The following is an 18,781-nucleotide window of genomic DNA, read 5'->3' on the forward strand; positions in this document are numbered from 1 at the left end:
AAGTTGTTATGCACAAATCATCAGGTTTTCCATTGCAGTTAATCACTTCACTATCCAACAAACTAAACATTTATTCCTTATATTTATATTTGAAATTAAAATGTAAAATTGACAACTCGAAAATGCTGCCTTATAATGTGGCTTTCCCTAGTCTGACCACTAACATACAAGTTGCTGATTTGCATGTAAGTGAGAAATTTAGTTGCTGATATAATTTGTGGGGAAACTGCTTGAAAAGGTTAATGCAGACAAACACAGTGATATTAGATAAGATTTAAAGAGATTTACAAAACATTAGCTGTTACTTATTTAATTTATTATGTACACAGTGTAACTAGAATATCCTGGATATGCCACTATTTCTCAGAAATGAAGTTACAAAACTAGCATTCCTATTCTTTCATTGCACACTACAATGCGCTTAGAAAATTGATCTGGAACAACCAGTAAAAGCATTGGCTACAAGGCAACAGTAAAACACTCAAATTAATTGTCTACTTCATAATCTTTCAACGAAATGGTCTTCTTGACCTAAACTGTATAGCAGGCAAATCTGCCCCTTTATCTAAATCTTGACATGGTTGGTTTTGAGATACATTAACTTTGTTCTTTTCATCTCCATTCAAAGAGATGTTGCCCTCATCAGGAACACTATCAATAGCGTTTTCCTGGTTATCGGTTTTATTTTCAGCAACGAGAAGTTGACTGCTTCTGCCACATTCTATCCACATGGATCGCCTGATTGGAACCCTGTGGACCACAGTTTACCATGCATGTTACTTACAGTGTATGTCGGACATTTTCTTAATAAGGCCGACACTAATAGATAGTAAACTGGTGACTGCCCTGTTTCGATTCGTGGAAAAAAACATTAACCCCATCATTTATATCAAATTTCCCCCAGTTCAATCATGATAATAATTTTGTCTTGCCATTGCATGCTCTGCATTTTGACGAACAATTTCATGAGCTTGTTTGAGTCTATCCTGAAATAGCCAGATCCATTCACTTTGCGGTGTAGGTTTAATCGCAGATTATACCTCATACCAACAGGGTGCAGACTTCTCTTCCTAACATTAATGAGTTGGGAGAAAAACCAGTTGTTTCATGCATCATGGATCTGTATACCATCATAACGTTTTGTAGCTGCTCATCCCAATCTGAGTGGTTGTCGTTGACAAAATTTCTCAACATTCATGATTGTAAATGTTCGATTAAACTTTTCGACCATGCCATCGGGTTGTGGATAGTAAGGTGTTGTACGATGTTTCCTTTTGTCCAATATGGAGCACATTTCAGTACACAATTTGCTTTCAATGATATTTGCATATGTGCGGGCTTCCATGTTTGGCATTGCGAAACTTTCTGTCCAGTTGTCATAGTAATCAGCACTGTATTTGTAACCACCCTTTGTAACTGGCAATTCTCCCAATTTATCTGCTGCTATTCTTTCCAATGGGTATCCAGACTGGGCCATTTCGTCCATTTTCATTGGTGCACATTTTTTTTTTTTTTTCATGCTTTATTTTTAGACATTTACAATTACATCTACATAGATGATCTCACACACAAAATCACACACATGCATACAATATCTTCCATACAAAAACTTTCTACATGAACTAGTATTTGACAGCTAGGCATAATTTAAAGGTATTGAAAATATACATATCAACAAAATGATACTAAAAGTAATGATAACAAATATAACCTATAAAGCTTTGGTTTTTCATCACTTGTTATAAACAATATCATATATTGACCATTTAGTAAATATTTTGGATTTGCATCCAAACACATTTTCACAGTATTTTTCCATTTTTCTGTAGTACTTAAATAAATTCACTGCCTCAGAAAATTTTGGCCTGATTCCTTGTGATCTGGAATAATATATGAACTTTTTTGATACTAATAAAAGAAAATTTTCTAAACAGCTTCCTTCTGTATTACCAAGTAAGACTATCCTTCTTGAAATTTTATAACCATTTTCAATAGCATCGAACCATTGCTCAAAATCATTCCAAAATAAGTTGACATATACACAATCATAGAATATGTGAACTATTGTTTCTGCTTCACAATTACAAAATGTACACAAATTATTGTCTGAAATTTTAATTTTGTAAAGAAAGGAGTTGGTAGCAATGTAATTCATTAGTATTCGGTATTGAAAGTAAATTATTTTTGTCTCTTTTGTACATAAAGATGCATTTACAAAATAAAATTTGCAGTCTTTTCCTGAAATGGGTTCATCTAGTAAAGTTTCCCACTTATCCTGTTTAGAGATTGGGGTTATAAACTCCTTTCCTTTCAATATTTGATATAAAAATTTAACATTGCATGTTGACAAAAATTTTTGTACAATACATATTTCAATATGTTCATTATCTTCATGAATTCTACCTTCTTTCAATGCAATGATATCTCTTTTGACTTTTGATGGTATTTTTGATATTACATGAAAATAGTCTAAAAAGTTATTAGTACAAAGCACTCCTTTTATTTCATTAAAACATCTAATGTTTCCATGTTCAGACACCAGGTCCTCTAGGTTTTTAATACCATTATCAACCCATTTTGTATAGAATGCCCACTGTTGTACACAGCAAAAGTTTCTAATATCTAAGCACAAGTAGGTTGATACATGTTCAGGACTTTTCTTAACCTTTACTAATGCTTTAATAACATCTCTCCAAAATTCATTATCAATAAATAACACAAACTCTTGAAGTTTTTCTTTTGTTAAATAAAAAATGAAATCTATATTCTTAAGGTTAAAAATGCAACGTAACAAATGCTGCCAAGCACCTTCATATTTTGTCAGGTACCTTTTAACCCATTTTAATTTGATATATGAAATGAAAGAGGGTAGGTGAACCATGTTTAACCCTCCATCATCATAACTACCAATGAGTGTATTTCTTTTTACCTTGTCTGTCTTATATCCCCAAATAAATTTGAAAAATATTTTATTTATTTCATCCAAAATATTCTTTGGAGGGTCTGGCAAGGCAGAAAATAAGTGTATCAGCTTAGGCAGTGCTAATGTTTTAATGATTGTTATTCTCCCTATAGGTGTTAAGTCTCTTTTTGCCCATGATCCTAATAACCTTTTAATTGAAGTAATTTTGGATTGATAATTACATGTTATCATATCTTCAAGGTTTTTGGTAAAATTTATTCCAAATAGTTTAAAACTGTCTTTACCCCAGCATATTTGCAAATCAGGACACAAAGTCTTAGCTGAACCAGTTCTACTGCCAATCCATACTGCTTTGTGATTTTGTAATATTAAGTTTCAGACCTGAGATATTACCAAACTTGTCAATAACACTCATTGATTCTCTTAGAGAATATTCACTTCCATCTAACAGTAAAAATGAATCATCTGCATATTGCCCTAATATATTTTCTTCCCCACCAATAGTTATACCCTTAATATTTACATTTTCTTTGAGTGAAATTGCTAGTAACTCTACTGTTATGATAAAAAGATATGGAGCCAAAGGATCACCCTGTCTGCAACCCCTCTCAAGGCTAAAAAATTCTGATAAATGGCCATTATTTATTACACAGCTAGTGCTGGATGAATAAAATGTAAGAAACCATTTGATAAGAGAATCACCAAATTTAAATGACTTAAGAGCCTTGACAATAAAATACCATTCTAACGAGTCAAAAGCCTTTTCAAAATCTAATAGAAGGAGTAGTCCAAACTGTTTCTCTTTTCTTAGATAGTTAATAAGGTCATATAGAAAACGAGTATTTTCACCAATGAATCTGCCCTTTATAAATCCCTTTTGGTGCACATTTAGCTAAATCTGTTTTGTACTTGGATATTGTATTGAAAATAAATATTGACGGCATACTAACACCTCAGCTTTATATGACAAACGGGGTGATTTCACTTCTCCATCGTCAACTTCCCATATTTATGTAGCAATATTACATTATCACTTGCATATGGTGTTTATATTTCTCAACTGATTCGATACGCAAAAGCTTGTTCTGCGTATGATCAGTTTTTAAATCGATAGTCTACTGACAAACAAGTTGATGGTACAGGGGTTTCATCAGTCTCGTTTAAAGTTACAAATTCTATGGTCGTTATATAACGATATACTTTGCTAATACAACCTCTCATTGTGCCAAATATTGTTTGACATGTTTCATACCGATTATTAGGCCAAATTTGGTAGACTGATTCCGACTATGGATTACTCCATTTACCTTTCAAAGATATAGGGCTCATGTCGGATGTGACTGGTTGATAGGAGATGCTTAATTCTAGGCACCTGATCCCACCTCTTGTACATTCAAGGGTCCGTGTTTGCCCAACTCTTTACATGTATTTTGATTCCTTATAGGAGTTACCACATCGATCACTGTTCATTATCTTCACCTTTTCATTCAACATGTTTCTCATCTGAGGTTTAATCAAAGAGTAAAACAATCAATATGTATAAAACAGAAGACCAACAATTGAGCTTCCTTTACTAATAGGGAAACAACAACGCTAGTTCGGCTTTATACGGGCCACTATATCTGTCACAACACCTAACCCCCAGCATAGGCAGTACTATGAACTTCGTCGACCACCAGGAATGCTAAGGCAAGGCAATACACAGTCGAGCTCTATTCGAGCCGCTGAATTACGTCCCGGTCTGCCTTCAGTACAAAAGATGTACAACCAAAGTCAGTTGCCTTTTCCCCATGTCTTCTCTCGATGATCGGGTGACTGAGACAGAATGACATTGCCCCGTTGCCGCTTTTATATATATACTTCGAAAAGTCTATGTTAGTTTACAACACGGTTGTTGGGTTATTCCATCATATGGAGTCATCTAAACGTTTAATTAGATAGGAAAGAGAATCACTATGTGTGCATGAATATGCCTTGTGATCTATTGTTATTGAAATCTTCTATTGATTGACATCTCTTCTCTTCATTGTTATGATTATCTCATGTCAATTTCAATGTCAATTTTGGACTCTGTACGATTGTGGCGGGTGTTGTGTACTACATGTACTCAATTGACACCTGTGACCTAGATTGTCCTGCATATGGTGTTTATATCTCTCAACTGATTCGATACGCAAGAGCTTGTTCTGCGTATAGTCAGTTTTTAAATCGAGGCAAGCTACTGACAACAAGTTGATGGTACACGGGTTTCAACAGTCTCGATTGAAGTCAGCATTTCGCAAATTATATGGTCGTTATGACAATCTAGTTCGTCAATACAACCTCGCATTGGGTCAAATGCTGTCTGACATGTTTCATACCGATTGTTAGGCCGTTCTTGGCACACTGATTTTGACTACGGCTAACTCCGTTTACCTGATCAGGATATAGGGCTCACGGCGGGTGTGACCGGTCAACAGGGGATGCTTACTCCTCCTAGGCACCTGATCCCACCTCTGGTGTGTCCAGGGGTCCGTGTTTGCCCAACTATCTATTTTGTATTGCTTATGGGAGTTATGAGATTGATCACTGCTCATTATCTTCGCCTTTCTAGAGTATCATGTTTACTTGTTATGCATTACTTGCACTCAATTGACAGCTGTGACCTAGATTGTTCTAGAGAGTTGGATGTGTGCTGCTTGCACTCGATTGACACATGTGGCCTAGATTGTTCTATAGCATGCTTACTTTCTTTAGTAGAAAGTTGACGTAATGGTTACATCATTGTCTTTCAAGATTATACTAGAAAAACTCTGATTAAAATAGCTTTGGTTAGATACTTCATTTTCATTTTGGATTAAACTGGGAACTAGGATTTTGGAATTACTATTTGAATAAATAATATTCGGATTTATTGTTCAACTACCGCAGGTTAGTATTTTGCTAGCGCTCTTGTTACAATTATCTTTCAATTATTAACTGTAAGTAAATAGTATTACTCATGTACTTGTTTGATTGCCTTTGTTAGTAAATTCTGCTGCTGTAATCAAGGGTAACTCTGACCAATAACAGCGGGATTGTTAAAAGAACTGGAGAACCATCTGCTATCATTATGAAGATTAACATTATACTGATACGCTCCTGGTGTGTGCAGATGGATGTTCGCGCCCACACTGCTCTCTTACGCCTGCGATGTCGTTACAGCCATGTATGCTTAAAACTACTGTTACTCTTTCAAGCGCAATGGCGACCCCACTATGTTTTTATTACACGTTCACGAAGACCGCCACGATCACGTGATGTCTTTCCATGATCTAGCAAATTTATCAAGGTCGTAGTGCGGTCATCGTCTAGTTTGAAATTCTGTTCCGTACACTTGCACCGTCGCCTCGTATAGTGATATAATGTACTGATCAGACTGTAGTCTTCTTTGAACTGATTATAATAAACCTTAATGTTGAATGGCCGCGTCTTTTGGAAAGAGATAAGCCGCAATATGCCGTGCCGTGTGACATTCTTTACCGTCCTCTGTTGGTTAAAGTCCATTGCAGGTAGATCGACGTTATTTAATTGTACCACCATCATGTTATCGAGTACTAATACTGTAGATTCCTTATTCTACGTGAGTAATTAACACTCGCGTTAATTTGCGAGATCACTCCAATGAAATGTATACCCACGTGTCTTTTAAATATTTGGATTGTAGTGCAATTCTCATTTTTGTGTTCTCGCAAATTGGCCCTGAACTTTTTAATTGACTATTTGCTATCTAATGAAGCATCTTGGAAAGCTTCCGATTCAATATAAAAGAACTAGGCAGAATACTGGTCGTATTCGACCCCCTCTATTCATTTATATCTATATTGCAAGGAAATTAAGCGTATACATGTACCTTCAACTTTACGAAAAATGTCATTTTATCTGGTAATTCTGACAACACAACACGGTCAGCAGTTAGCTATTCTATATATGTGACATATCAATGTACCAAATACTTTGCTATCTCTGTAATCTTCACCTTACAGGTCTCGATCTTGGAAACGAAACGAATAATTTTATTCACTTGATAATGTACTATTCATAATCCATATTTTCCTTTAGCAACAACCAAATCCAAAACACCAAAAGCGCTTAAATATTATTGTTGTATTGGACCTTTGTCACCCAAAGGTTAATGTTTGTAAAAATTTTGACATTTACATGAAAGGTTAGATATCGAAATAACTTGACCATCAGGACATACATGTACTCATTTCCCATGGTAATATTTTAGGTTTCAATATTTTCAATATAATCAATGTTTTTTTGTTATCAAGACATGCGCTCGAATGTCTTAAATATTGTAAGGGCTCTTTGAAATATGAATAAACTATTAAAATAAAACAAAAACAAACAAAAAACTTTGGGAGGTTTATTCGGGATTTCCTTCTTGACTAACCATTGAATTGCTGACATCTTTGTCGACCAATCAAATTGAACATTTCATTGCATGTATCGGTAATTCAAATTGCATTTCCAAACATGACTAAATATACATGCATAGTCAAATTACAATACATTCCACAGTCTCGTTTAAAGTCAACATTTTGCAAATTCCATGGTCGTTATATAATGATCTAGTTTGCCAATACAACCTATCATTGGGTCAATTGCTGTCTGACGTGTTTCATACCGAATGTTAGGCCGTTCTTGGCACACTGAATTTGACTACGGATTACTCCGTTTACCCGATCAAGATATAGGGCTCACGGCGGGTGTGGCCGGTCGACAGGGGAAGTTTACTCTTCCTAGACACGTGATCTCATTTCGGGTATATTTAGAGGTCCGTGTTTTTCCAACTCGTTATTTTGTATTCCTTTCAGGAGTTATGAGATTGATAACTGTTTATTATCTTCACCTTTCATATTCTATATGTACAAATTGACAATACTTTTCATTACCGTTGTAGTTTTTGGGTTTTAACTGTTGAAATATTGTTATAATGTAAATATATTATTTTTGAAGGAATAAAAAAAAAACTATATTGTGAAAACTATTGCAGAATTCCTGATCATGTTGACTTATGATTCCGTTTACGGCCTCGGCCAACCAATACCTGCCCAGGTCCGTATAGTCAGAAATAGACCTCATCAGAAGTCAATAACTACATATTGTACAGTCAGTTAAATGTTGCATTGTTCTGCCATATATGCAGAATAAAGAAACGGAGTGAGGAATTACTGTTGGAAAAGAAGAAAGAATAAATATATGAAATAACTATTACTAGAATACTATTGTTTTGATCTGAGAAATATAGGTCTACCAATTTTGCAGACTGTTATGGAGCAGTTCCCTGTGTTAACCACGATGACTGCGGAGGTGTTCAATGTCCCACAGGATACGCCCCTTATTGTGCCACCATCCTCTTTAGCCATTGTAAATGCAGTCAATGTGAGTAATATTGAATAAATTTATTGAGTTGCTGGATGTTTTGAACACTCAAAATTCTTCAAATATTTATCAACAAAAAGCAGGTGAAAATTATTCAGCAAATCCTTTATTCCCGATACTGTCAGAAATTGGAATACTCTAAGAGTTCTGTCAGTACAAGAGAAGTAACTTCTATTAAACTTTGTAATACTCTCAGAGTTCTGTTAGTACAAGAGAAGAACCTTCTATTAAACTTTGTAATGCTCTAAGAGTTCTGTCAGTACAAGAGAAGTAACTTCTATTAAACTTTGTAATACTCTAAGAGTTCTGTTAGTACAAGAGAAGTAACTTCTATTGAACTTTGTAATACTCTAAGAGTTCTGTTCGTACAAGAGAAGGAACTTCTATTAAACTTTGAAAGAAATGCCAAACAATTTTGTAAAAGTACCCAAATACTTTTCTTATGATATGGGAAAAGAGTTTTTAATTTAGTTCACACAACAACAACAACTACTACTACTACTACTACTACTACTACTTGTTCATATAGCGCCTTATATACATGTAATTTTAAATAGGAGAGGAATATAAGTTTTTTAACTTGTGTGCCTAATCGTTTTGATGTTTCGTCTGTAAAATATGTCCCATTCAACGAATGAGTTCACTATGTAGCGTTGTTGTGTATATATTGGTTGTGTATTTAAGCTGATGCCACGTGGTCGGCTTGGAACCACTGGAGTGATTGTAGCGTGACATGTGGCACTAACATGGGTTCGCGATCCAGACAGCGGCGTTGTCTCACCAGGGCTTCTAGTCACGATATTTGCGTTGGTAACAGCCATGAAGCACATTCCTGTCGAGCAACGTCATCACATTGTCCACGTGGGTATAATTTACCTAGCGATATCTTAAAATCTTTAAGGCAGGTAAGGTTTTGTATGATGTTTGTGGTTTAAAAACAGGAGATGGTCACTGGGGAAATTGGTTGCCATGGTCAGCATGTAGCGTCTCCTGTGGTACGGGGACGAAGCATAGACAGCGAACATGTAACAACCCCACACCGGCCAATGGAGGGTCCTTCTGCTCTGGTTATCTAACGGACAATCAGCCGTGCTCTACTTCCTGTACAAGTAAGTATCTTTGTTAAAAGTACAAACGTGTGACCATTTGTCTCAGTCACAAGGTGCTTACAGTCACATCTTGAGGGCATTGGCGACACGTCTTCCTTCGAACTTTTTGTCTAGCGAAAATACCGGTATATCTTTATGAGAATATCTTTTCTTTGATTTAGCTACGACGACAACAACGACGATGACAACAACCCCAGCTCCCACAACACCACCAGGTAAAATGGTTGAGAACATTAATTCACAGGTTTCCCAACACTCATATCGCTCTTCCATCCTTCAAACTCAGATCCAGAAATGTTATGGTATTATGTTTTCGTGGAGATACGGGTTTCAATAAATCCTCAGTTACCCTTGCTTGTCGTAAGAGGCGACTAAAAGGGACGGTCCTTTAGACGAGACCGCAAAAACCAAGACCCCGTGTCACAGCTGGTGTGACTCCCGGCTGTAAACGCTGAGCATAGGGACTAAATTTTGCAGTCCTTCACCAGCAATGATGACGTCTCCATATGAGTGAAAAATTCTCAAGCAGGACGTTAAATAATACCCCGGTACTAGTATACATCAATCTAGTCAACAGCTACTCAAGACACTAACAATACTAGTATACATCAATCAACAGCTACTCATGACACTAACAACAGTATGATCTTTCCCATTCCACCTACAGATTCACCGATGATGAATGAATATCCCATCAGTCTTCAAATAACAGTCAGATTATCTCGTGACGCTCAACAGTATAATTCTAATCTTTCCCATTCCACCTTTGTCTTTGTTTGTAAGACTCATCATTACAACTGTATTTTAAACGAACTTGGCATTTATCTGTGTTACCTGCATTACCTGTGCGTTTTTGTGAGATTAAAAAATTCATGGTAGTCATTTTTCTTGTGCAGGTTAATCGAAACGTTGATAATTAAATCTGATGAATCAAACGTGAAAATTAAAGCTCGATTTTATTTTATATAAATAAGGACGTTAGCCATTAGGCAGACTATTCTTTATTTAGGCAGACTATTCTTTATTCAAAATTTTCTTGTATCCATTTGACTGCCTTCGATCGTCGGATACCCAGTTTCCGATGGGAGTTCCTGCGTACTGCGGTAGATTTTCTGTCTATGTACAGCTGATGTACCGATTATCGTCCCACGCCCCATGATGACTATATATTCCAAAACAGCTAAGAAGGTTTTATTCTGTTGAATTAGTTTTTCTGGACCGCACACCAGAATTCTCTGGCTACCAAAGTTGTCTTTGTGACTCGTCCATAACGTATGGCCTACAAAAATAGGACATTCGTATTTTCCGACAGTTCCTTCAATAACTTGTCTAGACGAAGAATTTGTTCTTCCTCTGGATCCAAATTCCAACCATTATACGCAAGAAAGAGCCCTTATATTGGCTAATTTCTCTTTCAATAAGTTGAACTTTTGTTCCCATGTTTGTAGGGGGAAATTACGCTGTTAAATTTTCAACTTAGAGTAAACAAGATTTCAATAACGTACACTGTATTTACTCATAATTAAACTGTTTAGCATAAAATCGATGTCCGTGTCAATTTTATTCAACAATCCACAATGATTATTATCAACCGTACCCATTCCTAAGTATAACCTACTATATTCTATAGTAGTTTATGTAATTGTATGTAACATTTACTACTATTATTGTGTGACTATCTCTATATGAAAAAGCCAAAACCGTTTCCCTATCGAGCAGGTTTACGCCTTGATCGCCGGATAAGATAGATGAAGGTATACAAAAAGACTAGTAACTAAATGTCCATCAATTTCTAGCATCCAGAAAACGGCGGGTGTGACCGGTCAACAGGGGATGCTTACTCCTCCTAGGGACCTGATCCCACCTCTGGTGTGTCCAGGGGTCCGTGTTTGCCCAACTATCTATTTTGTATCGCTTATGGGAGTTATGAGATTGATCACTGTTCGTTATCTTCACCTTGCATCCAATCTGAAATTTGAAAGCGGTGCTTATTTTCTCGGTATTTAAAGACTAGACTTTATTTTACATTATAGACAGTTACTTCTTCAACAAAAATGAAAAACGGAACTATTCATATCTAGTGATCAGTAATCCCAAAAACTTACTTTGTGAAACACCACTCTGATTCCACGCACAAGTACTCTGAAAATGAAATACAAAATATGCTAGAGGTCCTCATTGACAATATCTTCGTGGTCTTTGGTGATCAGGTCTTCTAACAGTCTATTGGAATTCCTATGGACACGAATTTTGTTCCTTTGTTAGCTGACCTGTTTTTATATTCCCATCAAGCAGAATTTATTAAAAAAAGTTCTACGTGAGAAGAAAAAATCTCTTGCTGTGGCCTTCAATTCGACATTTAGATATATCGACGATGTTTTGTTTATTAATAATAATAACTTTCATTCATATGTCGATTCGATATTTCCCTGTGAGCTCGAAATAAAAGACACCACAGAGTCGTCCACTTCTGCTTCATACTTAGATATGTTATTGAAAGTAGACATCAACGGCAAACTGACAACTCAACTATATGACAAACGGGATGATTCCAGCTTCTCCATCGTGAACTTCCCATATTTATGTAACAATATACCATTATCACCTGCATATGGTGTTTATATCTCTCAACTGATTCGATACGCAAGAGCGTGTTCTACGTATGGTAAGTTTTTAAATCGAGGTAAGCGACTGACAAACAAGTGGTTTCAATAGTCTCGATTAAAGTCAGCATATCGCAACTTCTATTGTCGTTATAACGATGTAGTTCGTCAATACAACCTATAATTGAGTCAGATGCTGTCTGACGGGTTTCATACCGATTGTTAGACAGTTCTTGGTACACTGATTTTGATTACGGATAAATGACAGGTATGGCATAATAAAGATCCCTTCCTTCTTAAAGAATATAATCGCCCAACATAGGCCTAAATTTTGTAGCCCTTCACCGGCAACGGTGACGTCTCTGTATGAGTGAAATATTATGGAAAGGGACGTTAAACAATATCTAATCAATCAATCAATCATACATGTATTGCTTTGCAAATACGAAACATACCCCTTCCTTTCAAAATGTAATGGTTTAAATCACATTCGATTTACATTTACGCCCAAGAAGTGCTCATCAATTTAATACTATTTTTTTTTTAAACTGGTGTATATTGATATATATTCATTTTGAAATAGATACTCACATTCCTGAAAAAAAAACCTCTTACATGTCAATTTAACTTTGAACCCTATGGAAAATGCATGTCGCTAGTTTATGAAAGAAATAGAATTATCATACCATTCTGGTAGATAGGTATACAAAGCAATTGTCTATTAAGACCAAAAAGAAAGAAAGGCAAAATTTGATCACTTATGATTTTTTTTTGCAATTTGAGCAAGGAAATATAATACTTTAGAAAGATTTTACTGGAATATATTTTAATATTCACCTTTGAGCGAAGGCGGACAAAGTGAATTGATAGTATCTCTCTCTCTCTCTCTCTCTCTCTCTCTCTCTCTCTCTCTCTCTCTCTCTCTCTCTCTTTTTTTTACAAAACAATTTCTAATATGGAATTTATGTAACATTTGCACATGTTTACATGTAATTGTACATTGGAAAGTTAAATTTTGTTGCCGTTTCCAATATTTTTTGTTTGTTGTCGTTACATGTACCTCACATTCTTTATTAGCCGACCTGGTTTTGTATTGTTTTCAGGGAGAATTTATTTTAAAAAAATTCTACATAAGAGAAGGAAAACTTACCTGTAACTCGACAATTTGATGCAAGGCGAATATAACGAAAAGTGATCAATCTCATAACTCCTACAAGCAATATAAAATAGATAGTTGGGCAAACACGGACCCCTGGACACACCAGAGGTGGGATCAGGTGCCTAGGAGGAGTAAGCATCCCCTGTTGACCGGTCACACCCGCCGTGAGCCCTATCCGCAGTCAAAATCAGTGTGCCAAGAACGGCTTAACAATCGGTATGAAACACGTCAGACAGCATTTGACCCAATGCGAGGTTCTATTGACGAACTAGATCGTTATAATGACCATAGAATTTACGAAATGCTGACTTTAATGGAGACTGTTGAAACCCCTGTACCATCAACTTGTTTGTCAGTAGCTTACTTCGATTTAAAAACTGACTGTACGCAGAACAAGCTCGTGCATATCGAATCAGTTGAGATATATAAACATCATATGCAGGTGATAATGGAATATTGCTACATAAATATGGGAAGTTGACGATGGAGAAGATGAAATCATCCCGTTTGTCATACAGACGATGTTGTATTTATTAGCAATATCCAAATTTCCCTGAATCGGTTATTCTACACCTGCTAATGCAGTATAATACTATCAATAAAAGAAATATACATAGAATATTTAATTGTCCTCTAGGAAAGCCTTGTCCATCATGTGACCAAACCTTGACTTGCGTGTGGAACCAAACTTGTACTGCAAGTGAAACGTGTATGGTGCGAGCAGTAACCGGACATGGATTTCAGTTTACAATCCATTGTATCCCAGTAAGTCTGAACTTTATCCCAGTAAGTCTGAACTTTATCACATTAAGTCTGAACTTTCCCATATACTGTATCCCAATAAGTCTGAAGTTTTTCAGTAAGTCTGAACGTTATCCCAGTAAGGCTTAACTTATCTATACACTGTATCCTAGTAAGTCTGAACTTTCCCATATACTGTATGATCCCAGTAAGTCTGAAGTTTTTCAATAAGTCTGAACGTTATCCCAGTAAGTTCGAACTTTCCCATTAAGTCTGAACGTTATCCCAATAAGTCTGAATTTTATCCCAGTAAGTTTAAACTTTATCCCAGTAAGTCCTAACTTTCCCAGTAAGTCTGAACTATCCCAATAAGTCTGAATTTTATCCCAGTAAGTCTAAACTTCATCCCAGTAAGTCTTAACTTTCCCAATAAGACTGGATTTTCCCCAGTAAGACTGGACTTTCCCAGTAAGACTGGACTTTCCCAGTAAGTCTTAACTTTCCCAGTAAGTCTGAACTTTCTAGCATATTTTATGCGACCGTTGAATTTTACAAACCTTTACTTTGATTTTTGTATACTATTACAGAGCGAGGACTGCCACTTCATGACGACGTATTTAAGCCATTCTGAAATTTACTGCTGCGATGACAGAGCGTGTCTCCACAAATATGTTGGTGTATAAAACTTTGAATTTATTAATTACCCACGTACTTTTATTGAAAATAAATAATGTGTGCTATAGCTTAATTTGATGCCGGAATATACACTTAGTTTGTATACAATTTAAATTAATTTACGAGATTATGAACGTATCTGATAATTCTTATTGCATAGAAATATGCAATCATGCCATGAAGAAGTGAAGATAATGAACAGTGATCAATCTCCTAAATCCTATCATGAATTAAAAATTGAGAGTAGGACAACTGACCCATGGACACACTAAATGTGGCATCAGGTGTAATCAGTGTGTAAAAACTGCCTAACATTTGAAACACGTACGACAGCATTCAACCAAATGCCAGGTTGTTAGGTCATGATCACGATCATACACTTTGCGAAATGCTTAGGCGAGGCTGTTGAAACACCTGTAACATCAACTTATTTGTCTGTAGTCTGCCTCGGTTTAAATTATTATAAAAGGAACGTGTGTTTGTGTGTCGAATACGTTGGGAGATGTATAAACACCGAATGTAGGTAGTAATGGAAAGTTGACGATGGTGAAACTGAAGTCATCATATTTGTCGTAAAGTTGTTTGTTGATTTTCCGTTAACACCAAGTACGAAGCAGTTGTTGGTTTACCATTAACGTCCATGTTCAATAAAACACCTAAATAGGAAGCAGATGTGAATGATTCGGCAGTGTCTTTTATTTCGAATTCATTAGCATAATTATATCGAATTGTTAGTAATGAAAATAAATAGTGTTAATAAAGGAAACGTGTTCGATGTATCTTTGATATATCTTCGATGTATCATGTGATTTCTTTACTAAAAGTCCAACTAAAAATCAAACAGTCTCGTTCAAAGCCAGCATTTCGCAAATTCTTTGGTCGTTATAAAGATCTAGTTCGTCAATACAACCAATCGTTGGGTCAAATGCTGTCTGATGTGTTTCATACCGTTTGTTTGGCCGTTCTTGGCAGACTGATTTTGACTTCGGATAACTCCGTTTACCTGATCAAGATATAGGGTTCACGGCGGGTGTGACCAGTCAACAGGGGATGATTACTCTTCCTAGACACCTGATCCCACCTCTGGTGTGTCCAGGGGTCCGTGTTTGTCCAACCCCCTATTTTGTATTGCTTATGGGAGTTATGAGATTGATCACTGTTCGTTATCGTCACCTTTCATTTAAATGTGGAGTTGAAGGTAATATATTTTACCACTCTCATTGAGAAGTTTTTCAATAACTTCTGTCTCATTCGAAAGCTAATACAGGAGCACAATTCGTCCCCTGGTGATTCCAACTGGTTGTTGGAATTAGCAAAGAGTACGTAGATATTGTCAAAGAGAAATTTTAGCATCTCTTTCGAATGTCAGAGTACATGTGCGTAGCATCACAGTTGTGTTCAACAAAGTAACTGTTGGATGAATAAGAACAAGATATGAATATTTCTGTGTTTCATTTTTATGGAAGAAACACTGTCTATAATGTCCATGATTTATCATAAGAAATGTAGTGTTAAAATGTCGTATGTTTTGATGGTGTTGATCTGGGAAAAGTTTTGTGATTTCTTTACTAAAAATTCTTTGGAATTTTTGAGAATCGACATTTGATTTACACCACTTCTTGTATATGTTGAGGCATCATATGTTTGAAGTTTCTCCTTCTCAGCTGTTAATATTTTCGCTAAAAGAGATGAGAATGTGGTAAAACATTTACTGGATTCATCTACCGAAAGCACTTCTCAGGGATACTGGACAACCTACGATGCTAGTTCGATTAAAAACATTTGTATTTGAAACACAGAAGTTGTAGTAGCTTTGAGGACGGACGTATTCCTCGCTGTCTTCTGAAGATGATGCATTGATTATTTTGATTCTTACGCTGTTTTTGCGATAGATCAGCCATTTTAATAAAAAGTAAAGGTTAAGTCCACCAACACTAGTGTGGACGTGAGGAGATTCCTCGAATATGCGGCTATATACACTTTTCCTAATTGTATTTATATTCCAATTGTCTTTTTAAAAAGATGAAATTCTTCAAACCCATGCTTCAGTTTTGGACACATTTAATATCCCAGTCAATGGGTCGGATGATTATGACTTACCGTACCTACATTGGATTCCTAAACTTCATAAAAATTCTTACAAACAAAGATACATTGCTGAATCCAGTAAGTGTTCTACCAAGCCTCTATCTTTACTCCTCACGAAAGCATTAACAGCTGTGAAGGAGAAACTTTAAACGTATGGTGCTATTACATCTACCAGAAGTGGTGTAAATCAAATGTGGATTCTAAAACATTCTAAAGAACTTTTAGTAAACTTGAAATCGCAAAGATTTTCTCAAATCAACATCAAAATATACGACTTTTCACCATACTACACGACCATTTCTCACGATAAAATAAAGAATATACTTTTTGACATCATAGACAGTTCTTTCTTGAACAAAAATGGAAAATTGAAATATTCATATCTAGTGATCGGTCATCTAAATATAAACGCCACTCTGATTCCACGCATATGTACTCTGAAGTTGAAATTTACAAAATGCTGGAATTCCTCAGTGACAATATCTTCGTGGTCTTTGGTGCTTAGGTCTTCCAACAGTCTGGTGGAATTGTCATGGGCAGGAATAGTGCTCCTTTGTTAGCTGACCTATTTTCATATTCTTATGAAGCAGAATTTAAAACCTTTTAAGTGAGAAGAAAAAATCTGGCGCCACCTTCAATGCGACATTTAGATATATCTACGACGTTTTATCTATTAAAGATAATAATTTTCAATCATATGTTGATTCAATATATCCCTTTCAACTCGAAATAAAAGACACCACAGAGTCGTCCACTTGTGCTTCATACTTAGATATTTTATTGAAAATAAATATTAACAGGAAACTAACATCTCAACTTTATTTATTTTTTTTAAAGAAAAAAGAAAAAGAAGGGGGAAAAAGGGGTAAAAAAAGGGGGGAGACCCCCCTCCCCCCAAAAGCCAACTCAGCTTTATGATAAACTGGATGATTTCAGCTTCTCCATCGTAAACTTCCCATATTTATGTAGTGATATTCCACTATCACCTACATGTGCAAGTTGAAGATAACGAACAGCACAAGAGCTTGTTCTGCGTATGATCAGTTTTTAATCGAGGCAGGCTACTGACAAACAAGTTCATAATGCAGGGGTTTCAACAGTCTCATTTATATTCAAGATTTAGCAAATTATATGGTCATTATAACAATTATTTAGTTTGCCAATACAAACTATCATTGGGTAAAATGCTGTTTGACTTATTTCATACCGATTGTTAGGCCGTTATTGGCATATTGAATTTGAGTTCGGATGAATCCGTTATACCTGATCAAGATATAGGGCTAACGGTGGGTGTGACCGGTCGACAGGGGATGGTTACTCCTCCTAGGCACCTGATCCCACCTCTGGTATATCCAGGGGTCCGTGTTTGCCCAACTCCCTATTTTGTATTGTTTATAGGAGTTATGAGATTGATCACTGTTCGTTATCTTCATCTTTCATTTTAAGGGGCAGAGAGCAATATTCAAAGATGTTATCAGTTTTCAGTTATTGAACGAAAGATTCCTATTTGGGATGGAAACCATTGACACCAGGGCTATGAATTTCACAATGTTAGAACAAGTGACGTGGTCTTCTTAATTACCAGCCAGTGTGTTCTAAACATCCAGACTTAAAGAGCAAGAATTTTAATTTAAAGATTTGATACTTTTTCACCTTGTGATCACCTCCTACAGTACCTGGACCCATTAACTTCACTTTTGGTATACTCAATTGAATTAAGGCGTCCCATGCGGAAATAAAGTAAAATATATACATAAAACATTTTTAAGTGTTTTATATAGATAATATTTAATGCAAAATATCCTAGAACGAAACAACGACTAAACCGATACTTAATAGGCTTTCTACATTTTCATTGATGCATGTGTTTATTATCATGAGACAGTCACGTGACATAAAATTAGAACCAACAAAAACGCGAAAGTGCAACGACATGGGTTACATGCAGACCGACCTTTTTATGTTGAAAAAGAGGGCTACTTTACATTAAATGAAAAGTCTTGGGGGTAAGTTCTTCGATAAATGTTAGGAAGTTTAGAATGCATACTCCTTAATTTTCGAGAGTATGTAAGAG

At 35.9% G+C, this 18,781-nt stretch overlaps 1 protein-coding gene across 1 annotated transcript; it reads left to right on the forward strand.

Moving 5' to 3' along the window:
* The first annotated feature begins 6,243 nt into the window (after nt 1-6,243).
* LOC125683929 (coadhesin-like) lies at nt 6,244-14,686 on the forward strand. Its single transcript, XM_056141320.1, has 7 exons — nt 6,244-6,453; nt 8,216-8,332; nt 9,017-9,193; nt 9,274-9,441; nt 9,603-9,656; nt 13,841-13,968; nt 14,532-14,686. The coding sequence occupies exons 1-7, from the start codon at nt 6,357-6,359 to the stop codon at nt 14,625-14,627; spliced, it is 837 nt and encodes a 278-aa protein (XP_055997295.1). The 5' UTR covers nt 6,244-6,356; the 3' UTR covers nt 14,628-14,686.
* Nucleotides 14,687-18,781: the final 4,095 nt, after the last annotated feature.

Source organism: Ostrea edulis, chromosome 6 (assembly GCF_947568905.1).
Source record: "Ostrea edulis chromosome 6, xbOstEdul1.1, whole genome shotgun sequence".
NCBI classification, from domain to species: Eukaryota; Metazoa; Mollusca; class Bivalvia; order Ostreida; family Ostreidae; genus Ostrea; species Ostrea edulis.

Excerpts from the sequence above, each read along its gene's own strand:
- LOC125683929 (XM_056141320.1), top strand. The coding sequence starts at position 6,357 with ATGTTGAATGGCCGCGTCTTTTGGAAAGAGATAAGCCGCAATATGCCG. Across the intron at positions 6,454-8,215 it reads TTGGTTAAAGTCCATTGCAG|ACTGTTATGGAGCAGTTCCC; the intron begins GTAGATCGACGT and ends CCAATTTTGCAG. Across the intron at positions 9,194-9,273 it reads AACGTCATCACATTGTCCAC|GAGATGGTCACTGGGGAAAT; the intron begins GTGGGTATAATT and ends GTTTAAAAACAG.